Here is a 21724-nt window from a genome sequence, read left to right as displayed (position 1 = left end):
CTGAAACATCCGAAGATAACCAGCATATTACTGCGTCTTTTTTATTTTAGATGTGTAGAGTCCATTGCCATCATACAGATATAGCTTCGTTTCTCCTCTTAAATTACACATTATTGCAACAACCTTCCTAGAATACTTGTAAGTTCTTGCGGTAAACAACTCTGTCTTTTGTTTGGCGTTCTGTTTTGTTGCAACCGGGTGCATCTTTACCAACTACACGAACTAGACAGGAAATGCGATATGTAGAGACAGACATACATACACATTTACAATCACATATAAACCAAGTGATATCATTATCTAATTATTTCCATATTTCAGATGCATATTTGGAGGTATAGGTATGTAATGTGTCTGCCATGAATTGCGTCTTGTTTTACATCGTAGCTTCTTTTTGGATTACAACAGTTGGATCAACGAAGCCAAATGAAGAGAAGAGTCAAGATGGAGATCCATGGGAATTGAATCCATTTGAAGATGAGGTAAGTTTGATGTTCACGAGCGTCTCCTTCCCGGAGTGAATGCACTGGTTTTAGAGTCCGGTCTCTTGTTATATATTAGCTATGTGAAATATTTCACATAGCTTTGTATGTTTCCTACATTAACACACATATATCTTAAACTGAGATACTTATTCACTACAGGATAAAAACCTAGATGATGCCCTGTTTGCAGGGTTTCAAGACGGTATCACCTTTAATCTAGACTGTGTATCTATGGGAAGACATGATGCCGATGATTCTCCTTCTGACCAAGGGAGTGCCGATGAATTAGAGAAAGAACATCAAAAACATCTCGACCAAGCCGAGCTTGAGGCTGAATATTTGACTTCACATCGTCCGCTGGAATCAGCAGAAACAGAAAAAAAGGACTCGGAACTCATGTCCATTTTTAACATTCTGATGCGTTATTTAAATTCCAAGAGTAAGAAATGGACCTTAGAGGAGCCAAAAGAGCAAGGCCTTGAGGATCATGGTAAAGGGCATATGGTATTTGTTAGCAAGTCAGTCGAAACATTGGAAGAGCAGATTCCTAGAAACTTGATATTTAGTGTAGGACACATGAAAAAAAGTTAGTTTATGATATTTGAATGTAGACAATATTTTGCAGCTATGCCAACTAATAGGTTGAACAAGACCCCAATTGTCCTAACAGCTTTAGAATCGTTCATCGTATGTAGATTGGCATTTATATCAATGGCAAAAATTATAACTAGCAACACTCCAGATGACTTAAAGTTGCAGTATCTGAGCAGATGGATTAAACTTGCTCATGAACATTTCGTTCTTTTTCTCCCTTATGTTGCTATAACTGCTCCTCGTTGTAAAGAGTTGTTGGAGGATTCAGGTCAGATCCGTAGTGAATATGATACTGACGATTATAAACATCTTTTGGCAACTTGCAAGAAGGTTTGTTCATGTATCAGAAATACACAAACATTCAGATGGATGACAAAAGAAATGATGAATCAGACTTGCAAGCATATGTAATGTTGGATTCGGAATATCACGAAAAATTGATTGAACGATGCATTCACGAAAAGCATGTATTTCCCTCAATTTTGCAAGAGAAAGATCACCATTTAAGGCGTATTCACAAACATTTTGAACATGAATTGGACTGGGAAACCTTTGTTGGAGCTGCGAACATGATATTTGCCCACATAGAAAACGAATTATCGAATAAAGTTCCAAATTTAATGGACCACAAAACTTGGGGTTGCGGAATGTCGAAGAAGGAAGCCGCAAACGCTGAACAGGAGCTTATCAAGCTCTTTGTTAATACCCAAAAGAAGTTGAATTTAAAAACTATTCAAGCTGTAAGAGCTATAACTATCGCAGTTTCTAAAAAGAAGAGTGATGACCATGTCAAGAAATCTATGATAAACTATGCACAGAAGGAATCCAAAGCTGCACATGACGAATCTCAACATAATGAAGCTATGAAAAAATGCATGGCTGAATCTGAGAAAAAGTTGGACGAAGATTCTGAAATTTTTAGTAAATATAACAAGGTTGGAATTGCAAGGGACCTGCGAAACTTTGACCATAAGGGATGGATGGAATGCATGTCTGGGAGAATATATCCCAAATTTTTGACCGTGTGCAAGAATAATCCAGATTATTGCAAAGAGCTGTTAAAGGAATTGAGGGAAGAACAAAATTCACTAGACCCAGATAGCACTGCAGCCATTGTTGTAGAGAATCTCCAGTTCACAGTTGCTGCTGCTCTTTTAAACCACGACTTGATATCTACTGAGGATATCAAAAAACACCTGATGGAGGTGTCGAAACATGAGATCGCAGAGATGAAGGAAAATGTTGGTCCTGAGAAAAAGGATACTTCAGAACAAGTAAAATCAGGTACGCTTCTCTCTATAGACATAACATGTTTATTCATATTGCACTAATTTCATGAAAAAATATAATATGTAGAGACTAGAGAAGAACCTATCAGCAAACGTGAGCGCGAGCACGATCCACTCGGTGATTAAGCTTCGAATGCACTCTAAACCATTTTATTTGTTACACACATTTAGATCACTTATATGTAATTTTAAATATGACCTGTTGATATTTTTTTCTGAGAACGTGACCTCTTTGTAAAACAGTCGTATCGAAATCCCATTAAATTTCACCAAAAATGTCCAAGAATACAGAAACACATAATAGCACTAAAACAGATGTGGATGATGCATTAACATCATACTTACAGATGAAATCGCCGTTGATTGGCCCTTTGGAATTCGATGTATCCTTACCACCACCTCCAACGGACCCAAAACTCTTGGATTACGAAGCAAACAAGGGGATTTTGAAATATGAACTCACAGGTTTGGAATTAAGCGAAAGAATAGCCACGTTTCATGACTTCACGTCCGGTATATCAAATAATCTGCTAAATGGACTCTGTTTCACGGGATGTGGAGTTGAAGATAAAGAACTATTGGATTCTATAGATAGAAAATTATTTCCAAGCGGTCTGAGTGAACACAAAAACTCTGCAGAAGCCCATAAGATAGCCTCTTTGCAAAGGGCAGTCAGAAACGGTTTATCTGATGTTTGCTCTTCCTTTGATGAGCTAAAAATGTCATTCATAGTTAACAAAGCTAAGGAAGGTCTACCAATTAACCTCAAGAATCTCTTATCATCGAATTTAGATACCACAGTTATCACTCCAGACGTATACAGGAGGACCGATACAAACTTGGAATCAGCCATGGATCAGAAGCCTGAGAATTATGAAAATTGGAACGATATGGATCTTGATCAAAGGGTATCTGCCTACATAAACGAAATCAAGAAGACCTTTGTTTCTCCTGAATACTTCACTCATCCTACTAACAAGCACGCCAAACCAGTTAGGGTATATAAAGTACTTCCGAACTTAAAATTATGGAACAACAAATACATACAAGTAGGAATTGATGGTCTTACATCCAAAAAAGATTCGTATACCCAACTTGAAGTTGATGGGATACTAAAAGTTGCAAAAGACACACCCACTCATCGCATTTACGAATATTATAGAAGACACCATAAGGACTCCACGAATAGTTCGCCCAATCATTCCAACCTTAAGGAGCTAGGTGAAGATCCAAATGATGATTCCCACCTCTTTGAAGATTCCGATCCGTTTAAAGATGAGGTTCTTGATTCACCAAATCATTCTGGACCATACCAACCACAGGAAAACATCGCAAACAACAATGATTCTGCACAGGAAATTGATGATATAGATGACTTATTTAATGATGAGCTGGAAGAGGCTAATGAAGACATTGCCATGGCTAGTGTATCGGATGACAAGGCAACGGAGACCTTAGATGATACCGACACCAAGGAAGAGTCCAATTTATTTAGATTTGTTCGCCAATATTCTTGTCAGGTTAGTTTATGTATGTCCTTTAAATAGATATGCAGAAATCGACAAAAATGGCTGAAAATGGCAATTATTACTTGCTAAGCCTCCCTAGGAGCCTGCATGATAAATTCAAGAGGAGGCTCGACCCTCAGGCTAATCTCGACAGGAATTGGAACGAAAATCAGACCATAGAAATTTTACCCCTAAAGGGTCAAAAATACGTTTTCAGCAAAGCTGGCGGTACAAAGAGACCAAACATTAGCATCTCTTACTCTAGTTGAGATTTCTTGTGGTTTTTGTCTACATAGAACATCCGAACCAGAGGCTTGCACTGTTATTCTAAATTGTTTTACCACAATACATAACTGAGTATACATTAATGTGTGTATATGTCTATTTGCTGATGTGTAACATAAACGGCTCAACTCGGAGGTGAAGGGATGTTGGTGAATAACAATGATCTCAGGTACACCAGTATAAAGTTATGGAGAGCAATAGGCAAGCATCTGAGATTTTTGATAGCTACAGGAAGCTGATAGGATGGACCTGGGCTATGCCCCACTGAAACGTAACGAGTTATCCAGTCTGCCGGTTGGACGTATTTACTATATTTGACAAATTGATACACTAAGGATCAAATCGGTTTTAATAGATATTTGTAAGTTTTCAATACCTGTATGTCCTGTACCCCAATTATCACACTTACCCACGTACCCTTTAGTGCTTTGTGGGCGTCTATCTGCTTTATGTTAGACTTTTATTAGTTGATAATTGTGCCACAACATCCTTACATTAATCTTCTACAGCAATTTCATAAAATTTAAGAATGGTGAATAAAACATCTGGAGGTATGTTGTTTTACTGGGTTTATGCGCGAAAATGTTCCGCCCTATTCATAATTTCTGTGTTTAAATGTAAGATATCATAATTTTTTAGATGCCAAGGTTGCTGCCGTTAAAAAGGCAAAGGCTGCAGCCAGTGGAGTCAAGAAGTCCTTGGCTGTTAAGAAGCATAAGGTCAGAAGAAATACCCACTTCTTCAGAGGCCGTACTTTGAGCTTGAAGAGAACCCCCAAGTTTGAGAGAAAGGTTAAGACCGCCTATACCAAGAAGTTGGACAAGTTCTCTATCATTCGCTATCCATTGACTACTGAGAGCGCTATGAAAATGATTGAAGAGATCAATACTCTTGTTTTCATCGTTGACCCACGTGCCAGCAAGCCAAAAATTGCCAAGGCTGTTACTCAGCTCTATGATGTCGAACCAGTCCATGTCAACACCCTCATTAGGTTTGTTTTTGTCTTAAATATTTATAATGTTCAGACCTGATGGTCAAAAGAAGGCCTTTGTAAGATTGTCCCCTGATCAGGACGCATTGGATGTAGCAAACAAGATCGGCATTATTTAAGCAGTGAACATATCATATACGTGCTAGCATTTAGTCTTAAGTTTTAGAGAATGCCCTTGAGGACATGGTAGCTGCTGTTTGGGTCACTTTCGTCGTTTGAAAAGTGGCACCTTTCGCGATAGAACTTTAGTGCCCTGTGGTTGGCCTTTAATACGGTGCACATGAGTTTTTTACATAGAGTGTATTTTGCGATTATTTCTAGTAGTTGTACCAAGAATCTGCCCAATCCCTGGCCTCTGTACTCATCCTACATTGTTATAGCTTATTCTAGCCCCTTACCTTTATTTGTAATTCATAAATGTAGCATACCGGTGTTGGAGGCTGTTGTTCGCGCATTATCAGGAAGCGATAACTCGCGAATCCGATGATTTCTAAATCCTCTGCAGAGTTTAAATGGAATTAGTAGTGGTTATAGCTCACCCTTGCTTACTATAAGGATGTGAGTTTTATGGTACTTTAGCTCTCCCAGTTTCTTTTTGTCATTCCATCCTCCATCAAAATCATTTTCATCGTACAAACTGCGCATATTCAGCCTTGTGAGGTTGAATATTGTCATTAGCTTGTCGTGAGGGATTGTATTTCCCTTGAAGTTTGAGAGAGTATGAGTGAATGATAGTCTAGGAAGACGATCTATTTCAGGCGTGGAAGTATTTATACGCTGGTCACAGCCTAAATCTTGGCCGTAATTTACTCCGTAGACAACCAGTTTGGTTATTTCGAGAGCCTTTGGATCCGGGTTCCAGCTTTTTTTAGGTTTTATTTTGCCCATATCCATTCTTGGATAGTCGAGATGTTGCCAATGTCTTCACACATTCTAGAAACTCATAGGGTAGTAACCTTAGATGCGTATGTATGTAGTGGGACGACTTGTGTTGTTGACATCAACTGATTAAAGAACTGACATGGCAGCACATAGTGTTGGCTATGAACCGGATTTCAGTTTATATTTTTATTTTTTGTACAACCATTTTGGTATATTCTAAATATACTATTTTAAAGACATTGAAATATCTAAAATGTCCTCGAGTTCTGGTTCGAATGCGTTGATCCAGCAATTACTAAAGGCTGAGGAGGAGGCCGAGGCAATTGTTCGCAGAGCCAAAGAAAGTGAGTTTCCAGTGCTAAATTTGAACTTTATATACGTGTTTTATACGTAAAAGGTGTCAATCACACACAACTGCCTACTCCATCTGCGAATTCTCATATACTCTCAATGATACACGTAACAATGGTATATACAGATAGAGTTAAGCTTTTGAACGAGGCTGTAGCCGCGGCTGAAGAGGATTTGAAAAAATTTAAAGAATCTGAAGAGCAATTGCTCATGGATGAATATAACAAGGTACCATACCTTCCATAATATCTACAAATTTGCAAATCATTGTTTAATAAACGTTTTTAGGAGTCTGTGCTGGAAGATCCGAGATCTGTAATGCTGGAAATGAAATCCAAGACATTTATCGAGGAGTGCGACATAAAGCTAAAGGAACTAAAGCCTATGTTAGTCGACAAACTCGTGGAAGCTACGCTCAATATTAATGTATAATCGGAATTCAATGATCTCTGTACAACACACACCTTTCCATTGGTACAAATATGCTATGAAGCGATAAATTTCTCCTTTCCGTAATATACATGTGTTAATGACTATATCTGTTCAAACAATTACAATATGATACGTGGTACCATAGCTACTCTATATCACAGGGTAGGCAGCGGCCTATCTCAGTTTATGTAATTCTACTTTTTGGCAAATGACTCCTTTTTAATCAAAAACTAATGTAACAGGAATGTAGAACTCAATAAGTATTTGTATAAGTAGATAATGGAAAAAAAATCCGACTTGTTGGCAGTGCTCGCTCTAAATACCGAGAAACTTGTCCAAGATCTTAAATGGCACTTTGAATCCCTAGATAATCCTAAAAGCATTGCAGATTTAGATCCAAAGTTTAATTCTCACGTAAAGAACCTTTTAGAAGAAGAAAGTACTCCTACACATGACCATAGGGATACACATTTCGAGGATGATACCAAATGTCCGGAAAATGCTGAATTTCAGGACATTGCCCACTATTATACAAAGGTGTTCGATGGAATAGTTGACATCTGCAAGGCAAAACGCAAGGAACTGGAAAAGGATGTTGTAGAAACCCTGTTGAAGCACGAACATGAGTTATCAGAGTTCTCGATGGAAGTTAGTTATTGTGATGGAACCCTTAAAGTAGTAGAAGATTCAATATCTAAGCAGTATGATAGTTTAGAACAGTCTTCAAAGATTATAACAAAGCTTCATAATGAATCCAAAGATATTTCTCTGCGTTTGGAGAATAGAAAGCTGCTATTGGAAAGGTTACAACGTTTTGTAGATGATGTTATCATTACTCCAAACATGATAAAGGCCATATGCAATGATCCTATCGATGAAAAATTTGTTACTGTCCTTGAAAACTTTAGAATAAAGTCTAATAATATCAATAAAATACACAAGGACTATCCATCTGTGGTTTGTGATCCAAATAATAATAATTATGCGCAGGAATCATCAAGAATCCAACTTCAGAAGTTAGAATTGGTCTTGGTTAGGAGAATTTCCGATTTTTTGTCACTGGAAATCAGCAAGCTTTCAATGCCAAAGGTAAATATTCAGCTTATCCAAACTACAAGGTTCCTTTCTCTTCTTCCCCTTTATGATTATCTCAAAGAGTTTAAAAACTACTCTTCTGAAATATCGTAAGTTCCACAGCTACATACACATTGCTTCTTAGTAAAATGTATGTGAGTACGATGCGCAGGACATACTCTCATCTATTTGAAAATTATCTCTTGTCTCTTGAAAAAGGAAAAGGGAGAGAGAGATGTAGAGATGTATATTCTATACTGAAGGGATTAGACTCTGGTAATATAACAAGTAACAAGGAAACTCTTAGTCGTTTTGGCTTGAGTGGCAGAGACTCTGTGCTATCAACTTATAATTCACAACCAATTCTGCCAACTGGGCTCCAAAATATTGTTCTAAAACAGGAGGATATTGTCAGATCATTTTTAAAACTTTTTGTTGACACAGCAACCACGGAATTTGCCTTTATATCTAAATTTTTTTCCTGTTCAAATAAGGCTCTGAATGATTCTCGTGAACCTGATTCCAAAGTAACTAGAGAAGCATATGAATTTAGTACAAATGGAATGTTCAGGGAGGTATTAGTAGATGTCCTGGATATTTTCAAGGGAAATCTTAATCACTATATTTCTTCAACCTATGACGTCGTTGGCCTCGTTATGATATACAGTTTGGTTGTTATTAATAGGAAAGTACTAAAGGGTAGAGAATTGACACTTTTGGATCCAGAATTGTATGAAATAGAAACTATTTGTTTTCAAAGAATAATGTACGTTATAAAGGATTTTACTGATTTTATTTTTAAATTTGTGCAAGGCTCTCAAGCTAGTGCAGTAAGTACATGGATGCCAGCACCGTTTACGATAAATTGTGCTCACATACTTGTGTCCCTTATCAAGATGTACGATTATGTTGTTCAAGTATCCAATGACGCAGTTATTAGTTCGTTCTACAAGACTACACTTAGATTATATAAACTCCTGCAGAATTCGATAATTGAATCCGCAAAACGACTGAAGAACAAGGAACAGGAATCTATTATAATAATTGGGAATTATTCAATGCTCTACAACATCTTATTTAATACCTGTGCTATTTCTGTTGATAATGCTAATTCTATATTTGCACAGCACATTAAAACGGTTGAAGAAATATTGAATGAGAATTTGAATATCTACTCTGGGATCATCATAAACGATCACTTTAAGTTTATAATTGATATAGAGGTGCCATCCGATGATGATACTCCAAAAAAAACTCTAAGTATCGCAAATTTAGCAGTGAGCTATAGAAAAATCGTAAGTTGTTTAGGAAGCATGTATACTGATATAGGCTGAAGAATTTATGGACAAATACAAGGCAAAGCTTTCCAAGATCCATAATCGTATATCAGCATCATTTACTTACAAACCTATAGCGCTTTTGGTCACTAGAAATGTTTGTTTCACGCATATAAAACAATATTTCATAGGTACTCGACCACCTGAAAAATGTATATTCTACATTTTACTCCACAATAAAATCACATTTTAGTGATACTGGAGCAGAATGGCTTGAAAACATGCCAGATGTATCTGAATTTAACTACAATTAACATGTAAAACACTATAAATTACATGGGTTGATTAAAAGCTTGATGCACCTGTTGTGTCGCCGCTGCAATATCTATATCTCCATTTTGGTCTACGACTGCTGGACCATAATATGCCATGGCATTTCTAGATTTATAATACTCATTTCTAAGAGCGGATTGTGTAAGTTTAACCTCATATCTGTGGGACACTGGTTCGAACAATAATGCCCATATTGAACTAAAGAACAATGCTACGCCAAAGGCAACAGTATACAACCTCTCCAAAATTACAAATGCAGGAGTATTGATAAAGTTGAGTGCTGCAATTTCCAAAATACCGGCGGCAAGAAATGTGGAACTGCAGAGCCATCCCCAAGTTTCATTTGTACCTTCAGAGTGATAAGTCTCCAAGAAAAAGGTAGCTCCAGCATATAATATCAAAGCAAAGGAATCGAATAAACGAGAGCTAAAGTAAATTAGCCAAGAGGAACCATCTCCAATTTGATCGTCCAACCACTGGGCATCAAAGTAATAGGTAGCCCCCAAAAATGAGATCATTGACAGTGACCAAGAAACAGCTCCTACACATAGATTAATCACAAACATAAACATACCAAAAGAAGTTGCCTGAAGAAGAAACTTTGTTCCTGCTCTATAGCCTCTAGATTGCTTAATACTGGCATCATCTTCACCCATTTGAATGAATGCCATAATGAGCAATGTTCCCATGATAAATAGGCCGTGGCAAACTAAGGTAAGAGAGAAGGGAGTCACTCCAAAGTTTCCAGGTAGAGCCCTCAAGAAGGTCAGAAGAGCCAATGGATCCTTACCACCTGAGAATATACCGAACAACAATAGTATTAGTGCAAACAATTGTGCGAGAAACCCAAACCTCAAGTTGTAATCCATTAGAAAGTCCCATACAGGTTCGAATTGCGGACCACGGCTCTCTGGAGCCTCTCCGGGGCGAACGACATATGTAAAGTACATTTTAAATCTGTAAATGTGTTGTTAACATTGCCTAGTGTGTAGCATGTACACACATTGTATGTCTAGAGTCAAGCAGATGAGTGTGTGAGCACAAAAGCTGAGCAACTGGGTATAAAGCAGAGAAAATTCACAAATAAAAAATTCAAAATGTGCACTATATGGATAAGTCTAAATATATGAACACATCGAGGTTTTTGGTGAATTTGTGAGCGGTGCATATGTAAACTTACTCTTACTTAAATATTCCTCCTTCAGAGTCACAACGGAGTTTGCTGCATAAAATAAATATACTTTATACTCTAAAATGTTTCTAAGATTAAAGGAATACTAAGAGTATCATCTTACACATCGAATGGCAACTCCAGGTGGGGAGACAGAGTCACCTTGTATCACATTTAGTCTTTCTATAATGCAGTCGTTCACTTGGCAATTTCTCTCTATAGGAGCGTAGAAATGCCTATGAGCAGTTTAAGCCAAGCGTATGTGGTTTAAGTACATTTCACGTGAAATGTCAAATTAGCCCACAAATATGACAAAACTAACTGGTATGGCCGAGAAACTTGTTGACAAAAGTGAAAACATCGAGTGCGTGATCTTTGGAACGTGCTGTGTCTTCACACTTTTGGTTTTTCTCGTTGTAACAATCAAGATCTTGAGGTCGCCGACTAAAATACCAAAATGCGAATTTTTAATCATCCTGCTGTCATCCATACAGCTCTGTATGGGTGTATGGTACTATACAATAGATGAGGTGCCATACCTCCAAATCCTGAACAAGGGGATCAAGGTACTGCAGTGTGAAATCATCTCATGGACTTGCATATTTACACTTTTAAAGAGCCGTGAGTATGGGAAAAAGTATGTTCACGTATCTCATTTTTACATACATTCTTTTCAGGAGGTCAAAACTATTTTTTACTCTCTTCACAATTCTACTGTCGCTGTTTCTTGGTTACTCTGTCATATACAACAATCAATATTTGAACCTAAAGATGAACATTTTCGTATCATTAATGTGGTTTGCAATGTCTTCACTGGTATTTTATATCGCAATGATGGTTAAGAAAAGCTTTGGCATTGCATCCCTACTCAAGTTTGACTTCAATGAAACTATTGATCTCGAACTTCAGGAGTTTAAAAGAAATGAAGTTGTTGACAATTTCGCAGATTCCAAATCTTCTCAATTTATGGTACTTTCAGTTATGGAGTTTATCACATCAATGGTATGTTACTTTGCATATATGACATGTATGACTAGGGAACTCTAACTTGGGACCTCATTATATACTACTCAGTAACCAAGAATGCCTACAACAACTACTTCGAGTTAGACATGCCCTTTTTCAAGGAATTTTTGTACATTATTTCAAACTCTCTCTTCATTCTTATTCCTAACTGGACAATATTCCTCGTATTTTACTGGTAAGTATGTCTATTTACGTTAATCTCGCGCAGGTTACAACGAAGGAATTATTCTAGAATCTCATCAACGTGGGACATCAATCTTTCCACTGTAAGATCCTGCTACTAGAACACATTCACAGGGGTACCTCTACATAAGGTCTCTAAATTATTTTGTATATATTCCTCATCTACATTGTGCGTTGAGCCTACCCCATCGTGATGATTCTGTGTTTACTTTGTTCGCTGTACATTTCCTAGTTAAATACCTTGAATTCTACGGAAGCGTTTAGATTTACATTGTGATCCTATATATAGGAGATATGGATTCGACATACGAGACTAAAAATCACAACGCGGAAGATTCGGAAGCCTACAAAGAAAATACACACACAAGTGGGCGTTATAGTGTTGAACGACATTATAGAGATCAAAGGAGCTACAGTAGATCTCCCAGAAGGTCTAGGGACCGACGCAGACATAGAACTCGTAGCACCAGTAGCAAATATAGAAACCGACATCATAGATCCCACGGCAGAAGACGCTCTTACCGTAGATCTTACAGTGATGACTCTGATGATTCCAGAGATAGACGTAGGCGTAAAAGTAGGCGGTATTCCCGCAGTTCATCCAGGGAATATAGACGCAGAGATCGCAAGAGATCCGTAGATGATAGCCAATCATCTGACAGGGGAGATCGATACTCCAGACATAGGGACGTGGAAAAAAAAACTCGTGAACAAGAAAATGTAGTGGAAGATCCGGAGGTGGTACGCAGAAGAGAATTAGAATTGAAGAGGAGAAAGGAAATTGAAGAAGCTCAGAGAGCCGACTTGACTGTGCTTGTAATTAATTTGAGTCTCAGTGCAGACGAAAGAGACATATACGAGCTTTTCAGTGAGCATGCTGGAAAGGTCCGAGACATTCAATGCGTACGTGATTTGAGGTCAGGGAAATCAAAGGGTATTGCCTATGTCGAATTTTATACACAAGAATCAGTTATTAAAGCATTGTCCATGACAGGATTAGATTTAAAGGGTCAGAGAATTAAAATACAATCTTCGCAGGCCGAAAAGAATAGAGCTGCAAAGGCAGCTAAGATGTTGCAGCAAACAGCTATGGATGCTAGTGATTCTCCCTTCACCATTTATGTAGGCGGCTTGATTGGTGCATTATCTGCCCTCAATGAAGTAGAATTGAAGCAGCTATTTTCTCCCTTTGGCACGATTATAGATGTCGAAATATTTAGGGATCCAGAAACAGGAGAATCAAAGGGATATGCATTCCTCAAATTTAGAAGGTCTTCTGAGGCTAAGGAAGCAATGAATACAATGAATGGATTCGATATTGGAGGTCAACAAATAAAGGTTGGATATGCAAATTTGAATACCACAGATTCCAAGAGCCGATTGTCATCGCTTGGTGATGTTGATATCGAACGTTTGGATGACGATGGCGGTGGTCTTATCTCCGGTGCAACTAATAAAATCGCTCTCATGGAAAAGCTTCAGAGAACCACTGCGGTATGTTTTACACTTTTACTTTCATTATTCTTTTAGGCTCCAATATCTGCTACCTTTTCAAGCGGAAAAGCATCTGGACCAACCAGCAACATTATCCTCAGCAACATGTTTACTGCGAATGATCCTGGCGCTGATGAACCAAACTTTTTTGTCGAAATTGAAGAGGATGTGAAAGAAGAGTGTGAAAAGTACGGCAAAGTCGTTGCTGTCTATTTGAATAAGAAAACAATTGATGGCAAGGTTTGGGTTAAATTTCAAAATTCTACAGATGCCAGCACTGCCTACAAGGGTTTGAACGGAAGGTATTTTGCTGGGAATACAATCAAGGTGGAATATGTAACTGACGACTTTTGGAGACAACATATCCACTGATTAAATGTTTGGTACTGATTAAAAATGCTCAATATTACAGAATCACATTTCAACTGTTGGGAGTACTGGGCATTCAGAATAACGTGTGTATATTGGTAACATTCAAATATATATATGTGTAAATATCACAAACCATTAGGCCGCATCTCAATCTTCGCCAATCAGGCTTGTACTTTCTTAAGGCTGGTTTATTTGCTAATGTTTGTATCCTATAATTCTCTAAGTACTCTTTCAGATTCTAATCGTTTCGAGTATAACGCGGGGTTCCTGCCCTATTTCGCTCCTGCGAACTATATCCGGTCATTCTCAATCTTACACACCTTTAAAATATTTCATCTGTGTTATATATTATACATCTTGCCGCCATGTAAAAGAGTGCGGGATGAGGAGAATATTTAACGTGGCTGAAAAGCCTTCCGTAGCCAGGAATATAACGGAGATTCTCTCTAATGGAAAAAGCACAAAGGTAATCGTCTTGTTCAATTTACTTTTTATCATTTAGGAATTCACTAACTCTAGGATGAACCCTGTTTTCTCATTTACCTACCACATTGACGGAGAAGTGTCTAAGATGTACTTTACCTCGGTGAAAGGGTAAGAATCTCTTTGTATCTGCTTTTAATTGTGAATTATACATTGTTATCTTGCGTATTCCATAAGTTTATATGGAATTCATGCCTCCATGGCATCTTCAAAAACTTGTTGCAGTCATTTGAGTTCCTTGGAGTTTGATCCATCATATAGCAACTGGAACAGAACACCTATACATGAGTTATTCACTGGTACGTTTTGTGTCTGGAAATACTTTACATATCCTCGCAGCTCCGACTTACCAAATCATCATTAAGGATTGCAAAGATATTGAGAAAAACATTCAATACTATGCCAAACTGTATCTACTTTGTTGTGTATGTATTAATTTTACCATACAGATGCGACAAGATGATATTATGGTTAGATTGTGACAGGGAGGGTGAAGCAATAGCATTTGAAGTATGTCAATGTGTTGCTATTTAATTGATTACCAATAGGTAATAGAGGTGTTTCGAGGCGTACAAAAGTCCAGTAACATAAAGAGAGCTGTCTTCTCTGCTGTGACAAGTGTGTTTCTGCTCAAAATCAAATTTTCTTTCTAGGAAGTGACATTGAGCAAGCATGTTGCAACTTGAGGGAACCTGATATAAATTTAGCTAAAGCAGTTGAAACAAGACAGGAGATAGATTTAAGGATTGGTATGTTATCTTCTAAACCCTGAATAGTACAGGATCTGCAATGACACGATTTATGACCCTAAAGTATAAACATTTTCTCAACACAAAATCTAATGTTTTGAGGTACGATTTATCTAGAATTATGTATGGAATATAGTTATGGACCATGCCAACTTCCAACACTGGGATTTGTGGTTGATAGATTCAAGCGAATCGAGAATTTTGTAAGGGAAGAATACTGGTCTATTAATGTGGAAGTTGTATTAGAAGAGACACCAGTCTCGTTTTTGTGGGATAGGGTTCGACTTTTTGATGGGTAAGTCGCACAGCTTTAATACTAAAATTTTACTAGACAAGCTGTTTTAACTTTGTATGAAGTTTGCCTGGAGAATCCACTCGCATTTGTAACAAGGATAAACAAGAGACAAACCAAAAAGTATCCTCCTTTACCCCTTGATACTGTTGAGATGAACAAGACTGTTTGTAAATATCTAAAAATATCCTCCAGCCAGTGCATGCAATTGGCTGAAAGCCTGTATAGTAAGGGATTCATAAGTTATCCCAGGACTGAAACAAATATATTTCCGCAAAGTATTGACTTGATGAGTCTAATAAACTCTCTTTCCAATCATCCAACTTTTGGGGAATATGCAAAAAGATTAGTAGACGGTGACTTTTGTGTTCCCGTCATGGGAAAGAAAAATGATGAAGCACATCCTCCTATTCACCCTGTTAAATCAATGACATCAAGTGAAGCAGAATCCCCGCTACATTGGCAACTTTACGAGTACATTACTAGGAGATTCCTCGCCTGTTGTAGTAAAGCAGCTGTAGGAGATGAATCTATGATTTTTTTGGATGTTTCCGGAGAAGGGTTTCATACAAAGGGTATGGTTATCAGAGAATATAACTGGTTGGACATTTACACATATGAGAAATGGGAAGGTCGCATAGTCCCTAATTTTTCTCAAGGACAAGAAATTACACCAACAAAAATCACTCTAAAGAATGGAAAGACAAATCCACCAGCTCTCCTCTCTGAAGCTAACCTGATAGACTTGATGAATAAGAACGGAATTGGAACAGATGCAACAATGCACGAACACATCCAAAAAATCCAGGATAGACATTACGCTGTTAAAAATGAAAAGCTCAGATTTATACCAACGAACTTGGGAAAAGCACTCTACAACGCCTTCAAAGAATATACAGCATCTTCTATTGATTTGACAAAACCCGCCCTTAGAGCTCACATGGAACGTGATATGAGCGATATAGCATGTGGACTAAAAAATAAAGAAGATGTAGTCAGAGTATATGCGGACCTCATGAGAGATATATACTTGGAAATCGCAAATCAGCCAGACTATTTCAACGATGCCATGAGCATGCTGTGTGACATAGAACCAGACGATGCACCTCCACCCATGTGCTCCTTTCAATAACATTACACGTATAATACATGTTAAATCATTAAAGTAAGCAAGTGAACTGCCTGATTATTATACCAGGTACCTTTTTTACTACAGCTAACTGGGTATTCTGACGCATACAACTCTGTTGCATTGTTGTTATCTCGTTCATAATTTTTGACATAATTTTTAATTACACTGATCGTATAAATCTCATTTGGTTTATTTTCTTGCTCAGAAACTGCAATTTCTTCGTACTTTCTTTTGAGGGAAGAAATCTTCTCCGGTTTATTCAAAACTGAAAAGCATTTGCAGAGCATCGCAGTATATACCGGAATAAAGAGTTCTGGATTTATACTAGCGTTTACACAGCCTAGTAATGTTTCGTTTACCATTGTTTTTGCCTGATGGGAAATTGTGAGTAGTACTCCGGTATCTTCCAATGTCGATAAAACATCTTCGAATCCAGCATCGTATATTATTTCCATCATCAAGTGTATAACTTCATGACATACGATAATCTTAAACTGTCGTATTTTTTGTTGTTTTGGATCAGTAAAGGAATGTGTATAAATTGCACGTTGTTTCTTTACAACTACTGATAATAGTAAAGGAACCAAGGGATAGAAAACAATCCTCTTGGCCAAGAGAGGTAATTTTGCGATTCCACAGAGAGCTCCATAAAGAACAGATAGAGAGCACTTATCGTTTAAAATTTCACACTTGTACAAGGACATCAAGTAATCATCAATGCTCTCGAGCCCATTTTGCGATTGCCTCAAATTTGCGGCGATATTTCCAAGAGCTTGCGCAGCACACTTACGAATTAATAAACCTCTGTATATAAAGGGAAGGTTAGATTCATCTGGCCCTAAAATAAGTTCCAACAATGGTGTCAGCAGTTGGTGTATATGGTGGTGAATTTGGATGTTTTTATTCGAGGTTATAGCTTCAACATATTCCAACAAAACCGACACAGCAATAGAGGAAGGATTTGATTTATACCTAGACATTTCAGTCACAAAAAAATGACACAACTCCGGTAGCAACTGATCCAGGGCCATTGATGACCTTAAAATCCCTACGACCTTTTTAAATTGATTTTGAACCTCTGGTTCCATGGAATATGAAGCTCTCCTAACCATATTTCTGATCTCTTTCAAAAAGAATCGATGTTCTTTTGTCAGCAAATGATCAATTTTAGGAAGAATGACCTTGCTTTGCTTTGAAGTTGTCTTATCCTCAACAGTTTGCTTATACAGCGCCTCTACTAACCCCTTTTCCAACACATTGTCAGACAAGGAATCTTTTAAACCACTTTTAGAACTTTTAAGATCCTTTAAAAGCGTCTGCAATGAATCTAAACTTTCAGAAGTCTCAGAATAGTCCAGGAAATTAATTTTGTGGACCTTATGTTGTAAAGCCATCTTTTTGGCTCTTTCCTCAAATTCATCTGTAATACATTCAACCAATGAGCCTGAGATTGTGGGAACTCTTCCGTTCACTACCATCCAGTGAACTGTTAGACCTGGAGCTGCAGGCACAGCCTTTTGCATATCTTGTTGAATTATATCAGAAAGACGATATCTACCCCAACACTTATCTCCCAATGAATTCCTGTAGCATGATTCACGTTTTATAACTCTATCTCCTTTAAACAACTTGGTAGAGCAAACGTAACGGTAGTCATAACAATTGCTGTAACCGTCCAAATCCTCAATCTTGAGGGTTCTTAGTGCGTTTCTAACATCAATTGGCAACAAGAAAGATGTTTGAGCTGGTCTTGAGCTGTGAATCAGGAACTTGCGTGCCATTTGAACAATTTGCTTAATTCTAAACTCTACTGTGTTTGCAATCAACTCAGCCGCTTCTGGTGACAGAGCAAGCTTATCATTTTGAAAGAGAGGATGCGTTTTAGATAGGGCCATAATGACCTCTGGGGGAATAAATGTCACTTTCTCTGCTTCCATTTTACTCCCAACTTTGAATATGTCTGCAGTTTATCCTTTATTAGCTCTGTAAATTTTTTGGATAATTTATCGTCCAACTTTGAAGAAATCGATAAGGCTAACTGTAGATGCTTTGTGTCAATATAATCAACAATAGGACCTATACTGGAATAAATACTCGACAAAAGTTCACTGTCCAAAATACCCAGGGTACCAAGGGACCAATAAATACCTACTAAATGCTGGGCTTCCCAGGAATCAGACTCTAATTCCTTTATCACTTTATGTTTCAGATATAGTGATAGCTCTTTACTTTGTTCAAGCTTAAAGGGTACTTTTGCCAAAGAATAAAGAAGCTTGTAAATCAACACCTTATTCAAGAGGATTTCCCCTCTAGCAAATAATGATGCAAGTAAAAGCTTATAGAATTTGTTATACAGAATAAAATTCTCACTGATTCTGTCAAAGTCGTCAAAAATGTAGCAGTCCCTAGGAATATGATGAGCAGTCAAATAAGACAGATCAATGAGGGTATTGGTATTGAACCGACTTATAACGTCTCTGTGTATAATAACCGTGACAAGGGCCCTCAAAGCATTTACTTCGTGTAATTCTGAGAACTTTTTGAAAAAGTATGGAAGCAACTCAAAACGGTAGTTTATGATGCTATTGATCAACCTGTTTATAGCTCCCTTGTACAAGGGGTGAAGCTTAAAGTTTATATTTGAATTTTCCTGCGGTTTCTTTTCCAACAACAAGTTTAGAGCCAGAGCAGAATCAAATGGTGAAAAGTGTAGCAAGCTCGACCCTGAAATCACCTTTAAAGCGTGAATCTTGCAATGCTTTTCTTGGTAGAACTCACTTTTCAAAATTGAACGAGATATATAATCTTCTGGAATGCGCCATACCTTTGGATACAAGCATTTTACTACATTTTGCATATCTAAATGCTCCAAACCTTGATTTTGTGCAACTCTCCCAACAAAGCTACACGTATAACTTTAAATAATGTGTACTAGCCACAGGAAGATGTAAAAACGACAGAACGTCGCGGAGAAAAAGTATTGTGTGACGATGGTACACAAACACCATACCACATGGCCAACGTATATAAATAAAAGTTATAATACATTATAAACTGCACTTTTCAGTTGTATTCTTAATGTTACAGTATAAGGACTGTTATTTAGGCTACCTTTGGTATCTTCCTCTGCCTAATGTACTTGGAGGATAATTCCTCACCGGCGATTCCAGCAACCGCCTTCTCAAAGTAAGAGTATCTCTTCTTTAATACAAAATGTTCCTTATAATCCTTAATGTGTTTGTCCAAATTCTTGAGTTCCATCTCCATGATTCTCTTCCTGTAGGCAGTTCTGTACCAGACCTTTGGTTCCAGGATCTCCCTGTCGTGAAAATGAACCTTTCCGGTGTAATAGTTTGGATTCCAAACCCATGGTAGCCCATTCATGTAGTACTGTTTCTCAATATCGGCCTTGTATCGCCCAGACAGTCTAGGAGGATGTGCTTCACCGAGTTCATCCTTTATAGGAATGAACCCCTTTGGTATAGGAAATCTCCTGCGTCCACCTCTTGCGTAGCACTGGTTAGGATTCCAATCATCCCAGTTTCTGTAGGCAACGATAAAGTGCAAGTGAATACAAACCTTGATGGCCAGTTATCCAGCCTATATCTCTTATCTTTATTCAACTCCACGTATGGATTAAAAGTAGGTGCGATTCTGATTCCATGAATAACGTTTTCTTGATATTCCCTTCTTGGAGTTCCAATGCATTCTGACATATAGCGTGGCTTTATTCGTTCCTTTAAAATATCAAATCTTGAGCGCCATGGAAGCTCACGAACAGCTCTATTCTACACATTTCAATGATTTCTATGAAAATTAGAACAATAAATCTCATGGATTGCAAAATTTCGTGCAGTATACTTCCTAATGGTAAAAAGTTCATACACAAACCACCGCTGTATTCAAAATTTTGGTATTCCCAATGGTATTGGACTTCATGAGTACATATTTGAATACTCTACATTTTAAATAGTACAACTATCTATATAACAGTACAAATAAATTAAAACTTAATAACAAAACCGGTGAGGGATGGGGAATGCCAAAGTGATTGTTACACTCGACCACTTAGTGTGTAATCAGGGAGATAAAAAGAATGTCTGAGTTACATTAGATGCATTTATAATAGTGAACGAACCTTTAGTTCCATGGCTGCGCGATATCGATGTGAAACTTTATTCTTCTCCTCAAAGCTCAACTCCGAAAATGTCTTGTCGTATCCATTAGGTTCAAATATGGAGTTCCTATGGAATAATATGTCCATATTTTGTAATTATAATGCAAAAATAGATTATAAACGAACCAGCTAATGTCAATTTTGCCTCTAGGCTCAACGATTGTTCCCTAAAAGTGCAATCATATTTATCAATTAGACAAATAAATAAGCGGTAAATGTACATGCAATAAGTAAAATGTATGGTGTGAACAAACGTTTACTCTTCCTTTAAATATCTTGACATCATTTTCATCAGCATAGCCAAACGTGCAGAGAGCATAACCGGTCTTGTCCTATTGAGATATGGAATATCACATATAAACACACCTCAAACTTTTCTAGCGTCTTGTATAGGCCTTGGGGTCCGATATTCAACAAAAAGTACTTTCTGAAGAGCAGCATGTTAGTAGACATTTATGGAACAAACTCACATGTATGGTCCAGGAAGTCCACCAAAGGCATTGAAACAAAGGCATGTATCTTCCACAATCAATGGCTTCTTCAAGAGACGATAAGCTTCTTTGGCCTTGGCCAATGTTATTTCTTCCGGACTTCCTTGGATTTCGGCAACTGAACGGAAACTATTGGAGGATAAGTGGCCAACTAACGATCTATCGAAACGTTAACCACCAAAAAGTCTTCACCCAAAATGTGTTGTAAATCTTTAACCTTCTCTTGGTTCGAAGTGCAAAAGACAAGCTGCTTTTTAGACATCCTGCAACAACTTGTACTATATAGTGAATGTTAATAGAGCAAACGGAAGATCTGTCTATAATAAGTACCTACCAGGTGAATACAAGATGGGCTAATGATGACACCCTAAGGAGGGGGTGCCATTCAACGAGACGCTCTCCACTTTAAAATCATTAATCTGATCATTTCTACTGTAATTAGTTGTGATATATAATGGTTGCATCTACGCTTGTTGTTTTTAGCGTACGTTGCATATGTTACACATCTCTGGACCTGTTTCACTGATATTTTGCACTTTCCACAAATTTGTAATGTTAACCCTGTAGATTGTAATTATCTATCATATTCGATACTTAAATTCGTATAGTACAACGTTATGTGCTCATAATCGAGCCCGTGTATCATATATTGA

General features: G+C 37.6%; 14 protein-coding genes across 14 annotated transcripts; 8 read left to right on the top strand and 6 right to left on the bottom strand.

The window, feature by feature from the left end:
• Positions 1–359: 359 nt before the first annotated feature.
• On the top strand, positions 360–2494 carry BEWA_053040 (conserved hypothetical protein; the record flags this gene model as incomplete). Its single annotated transcript, XM_004832644.1, has 5 exons — positions 360–482; positions 645–1071; positions 1111–1409; positions 1445–2363; positions 2436–2494. 5 exons carry the CDS (start codon positions 360–362, stop codon positions 2492–2494), a joined length of 1827 nt encoding a protein of 608 aa, XP_004832701.1.
• A 9-nt stretch (positions 2495–2503) lies between these two features.
• Positions 2504–4191, top strand: BEWA_053030 (conserved hypothetical protein). The gene is made up of 2 exons (XM_004832643.1): positions 2504–3888; positions 3924–4191. Exons 1-2 carry the CDS (start codon positions 2644–2646, stop codon positions 4143–4145), a joined length of 1467 nt encoding a protein of 488 aa, XP_004832700.1. The 5' UTR covers positions 2504–2643; the 3' UTR covers positions 4146–4191.
• Positions 4192–4465: 274 nt separating this feature from the next.
• On the top strand, positions 4466–5326 carry BEWA_053020 (60S ribosomal protein L23a, putative). Its single transcript, XM_004832642.1, has 4 exons — positions 4466–4522; positions 4671–4712; positions 4801–5152; positions 5187–5326. Exons 2-4 carry the CDS (start codon positions 4691–4693, stop codon positions 5269–5271), a joined length of 459 nt encoding a protein of 152 aa, XP_004832699.1. The 5' UTR covers positions 4466–4522; positions 4671–4690; the 3' UTR covers positions 5272–5326.
• BEWA_053010 (conserved hypothetical protein) lies at positions 5315–6046 on the bottom strand (the record flags this gene model as incomplete). The annotated part of the gene is made up of 3 exons (XM_004832641.1): positions 5315–5518; positions 5551–5651; positions 5692–6046. The coding sequence occupies 3 exons, from the start codon at positions 6044–6046 to the stop codon at positions 5315–5317; spliced, it is 660 nt and encodes a 219-aa protein (XP_004832698.1).
• A 241-nt stretch (positions 6047–6287) lies between these two features.
• Positions 6288–6817, top strand: BEWA_053000 (vacuolar ATP synthase subunit G, putative; the record flags this gene model as incomplete). The annotated part of the gene is made up of 3 exons (XM_004832640.1): positions 6288–6378; positions 6513–6613; positions 6674–6817. 3 exons carry the CDS (start codon positions 6288–6290, stop codon positions 6815–6817), a joined length of 336 nt encoding a protein of 111 aa, XP_004832697.1.
• Positions 6818–7096: 279 nt separating this feature from the next.
• On the top strand, positions 7097–9482 carry BEWA_052990 (conserved hypothetical protein; the record flags this gene model as incomplete). The annotated part of the gene is made up of 4 exons (XM_004832639.1): positions 7097–8001; positions 8037–9186; positions 9221–9325; positions 9360–9482. The coding sequence occupies 4 exons, from the start codon at positions 7097–7099 to the stop codon at positions 9480–9482; spliced, it is 2283 nt and encodes a 760-aa protein (XP_004832696.1).
• A 5-nt stretch (positions 9483–9487) lies between these two features.
• On the bottom strand, positions 9488–10779 carry BEWA_052980 (conserved hypothetical protein). The gene is made up of 3 exons (XM_004832638.1): positions 10682–10779; positions 10076–10458; positions 9488–10042 (listed from the first exon to the last, which is right to left on the bottom strand). The coding sequence occupies exons 2-3, from the start codon at positions 10449–10451 to the stop codon at positions 9501–9503; spliced, it is 918 nt and encodes a 305-aa protein (XP_004832695.1). The 5' UTR covers positions 10452–10458; positions 10682–10779; the 3' UTR covers positions 9488–9500.
• Positions 10780–10848: 69 nt separating this feature from the next.
• Positions 10849–11982, top strand: BEWA_052970 (conserved hypothetical protein; the record flags this gene model as incomplete). Its single annotated transcript, XM_004832637.1, has 4 exons — positions 10849–11309; positions 11350–11674; positions 11710–11873; positions 11907–11982. Exons 1-4 carry the CDS (start codon positions 10981–10983, stop codon positions 11980–11982), a joined length of 894 nt encoding a protein of 297 aa, XP_004832694.1. The 5' UTR covers positions 10849–10980.
• A 193-nt stretch (positions 11983–12175) lies between these two features.
• Positions 12176–13747, top strand: BEWA_052960 (RNA recognition motif domain containing protein; the record flags this gene model as incomplete). The annotated part of the gene is made up of 2 exons (XM_004832636.1): positions 12176–13375; positions 13412–13747. The coding sequence occupies 2 exons, from the start codon at positions 12176–12178 to the stop codon at positions 13745–13747; spliced, it is 1536 nt and encodes a 511-aa protein (XP_004832693.1).
• A 296-nt stretch (positions 13748–14043) lies between these two features.
• On the top strand, positions 14044–16403 carry BEWA_052950 (DNA topoisomerase III, putative; the record flags this gene model as incomplete). The annotated part of the gene is made up of 10 exons (XM_004832635.1): positions 14044–14213; positions 14250–14341; positions 14456–14529; positions 14570–14639; positions 14680–14740; positions 14779–14848; positions 14884–14979; positions 15012–15081; positions 15116–15274; positions 15311–16403. The coding sequence occupies exons 1-10, from the start codon at positions 14130–14132 to the stop codon at positions 16401–16403; spliced, it is 1869 nt and encodes a 622-aa protein (XP_004832692.1). The 5' UTR covers positions 14044–14129.
• Positions 16404–16423: 20 nt separating this feature from the next.
• Positions 16424–18298, bottom strand: BEWA_052940 (conserved hypothetical protein; the record flags this gene model as incomplete). Its single annotated transcript, XM_004832634.1, has 1 exon — positions 16424–18298. The coding sequence occupies one exon, from the start codon at positions 18296–18298 to the stop codon at positions 16424–16426; it is 1875 nt and encodes a 624-aa protein (XP_004832691.1).
• A 23-nt stretch (positions 18299–18321) lies between these two features.
• On the bottom strand, positions 18322–19260 carry BEWA_052930 (conserved hypothetical protein; the record flags this gene model as incomplete). Its single annotated transcript, XM_004832633.1, has 1 exon — positions 18322–19260. One exon carries the CDS (start codon positions 19258–19260, stop codon positions 18322–18324), a length of 939 nt encoding a protein of 312 aa, XP_004832690.1.
• A 245-nt stretch (positions 19261–19505) lies between these two features.
• Positions 19506–20415, bottom strand: BEWA_052920 (conserved hypothetical protein; the record flags this gene model as incomplete). Its single annotated transcript, XM_004832632.1, has 2 exons — positions 19983–20415; positions 19506–19947 (listed from the first exon to the last, which is right to left on the bottom strand). The coding sequence occupies exons 1-2, from the start codon at positions 20117–20119 to the stop codon at positions 19506–19508; spliced, it is 579 nt and encodes a 192-aa protein (XP_004832689.1). The 5' UTR covers positions 20120–20415.
• A 108-nt stretch (positions 20416–20523) lies between these two features.
• On the bottom strand, positions 20524–21333 carry BEWA_052910 (conserved hypothetical protein; the record flags this gene model as incomplete). Its single annotated transcript, XM_004832631.1, has 6 exons — positions 20524–20647; positions 20707–20747; positions 20835–20912; positions 20947–21007; positions 21051–21189; positions 21228–21333. The coding sequence occupies 6 exons, from the start codon at positions 21331–21333 to the stop codon at positions 20524–20526; spliced, it is 549 nt and encodes a 182-aa protein (XP_004832688.1).
• Between the last annotated feature and the right edge of the window lie 391 nt (positions 21334–21724).

Source organism: Theileria equi, assembly GCF_000342415.1.
Source record: "Theileria equi strain WA chromosome 4 map unlocalized gcontig_1105316255039, whole genome shotgun sequence".
NCBI lineage: Eukaryota > Apicomplexa > Aconoidasida > Piroplasmida > Theileriidae > Theileria > Theileria equi.
Note: the sequence above shows the minus strand (reverse complement) of the source record. Positions and strands in the feature narration are given on the sequence as shown.

Coding starts and splice junctions, on each gene's coding strand:
- BEWA_053030 (XM_004832643.1), top strand. CDS start 2,644: ATGTCCAAGAATACAGAAACACATAATAGCACTAAAACAGATGTGGAT. Junction 3,889..3,923: donor TTCGCCAATATTCTTGTCAG/GTTAGTTTATGT, acceptor ATAGATATGCAG/AAATCGACAAAAATGGCTGA.
- BEWA_053020 (XM_004832642.1), top strand. CDS start 4,691: ATGGTGAATAAAACATCTGGAG. Junction 4,713..4,800: donor GGTGAATAAAACATCTGGAG/GTATGTTGTTTT, acceptor ATAATTTTTTAG/ATGCCAAGGTTGCTGCCGTT. Junction 5,153..5,186: donor CATGTCAACACCCTCATTAG/GTTTGTTTTTGT, acceptor TATAATGTTCAG/ACCTGATGGTCAAAAGAAGG.
- BEWA_052980 (XM_004832638.1), bottom strand. CDS start 10,451: ATGTACTTTACATATGTCGTTCGCCCCGGAGAGGCTCCAGAGAGCCGT. Junction 10,043..10,075: donor TCTTCAGGCAACTTCTTTTG/GTATGTTTATGT, acceptor ATCTATGTGTAG/GAGCTGTTTCTTGGTCACTG.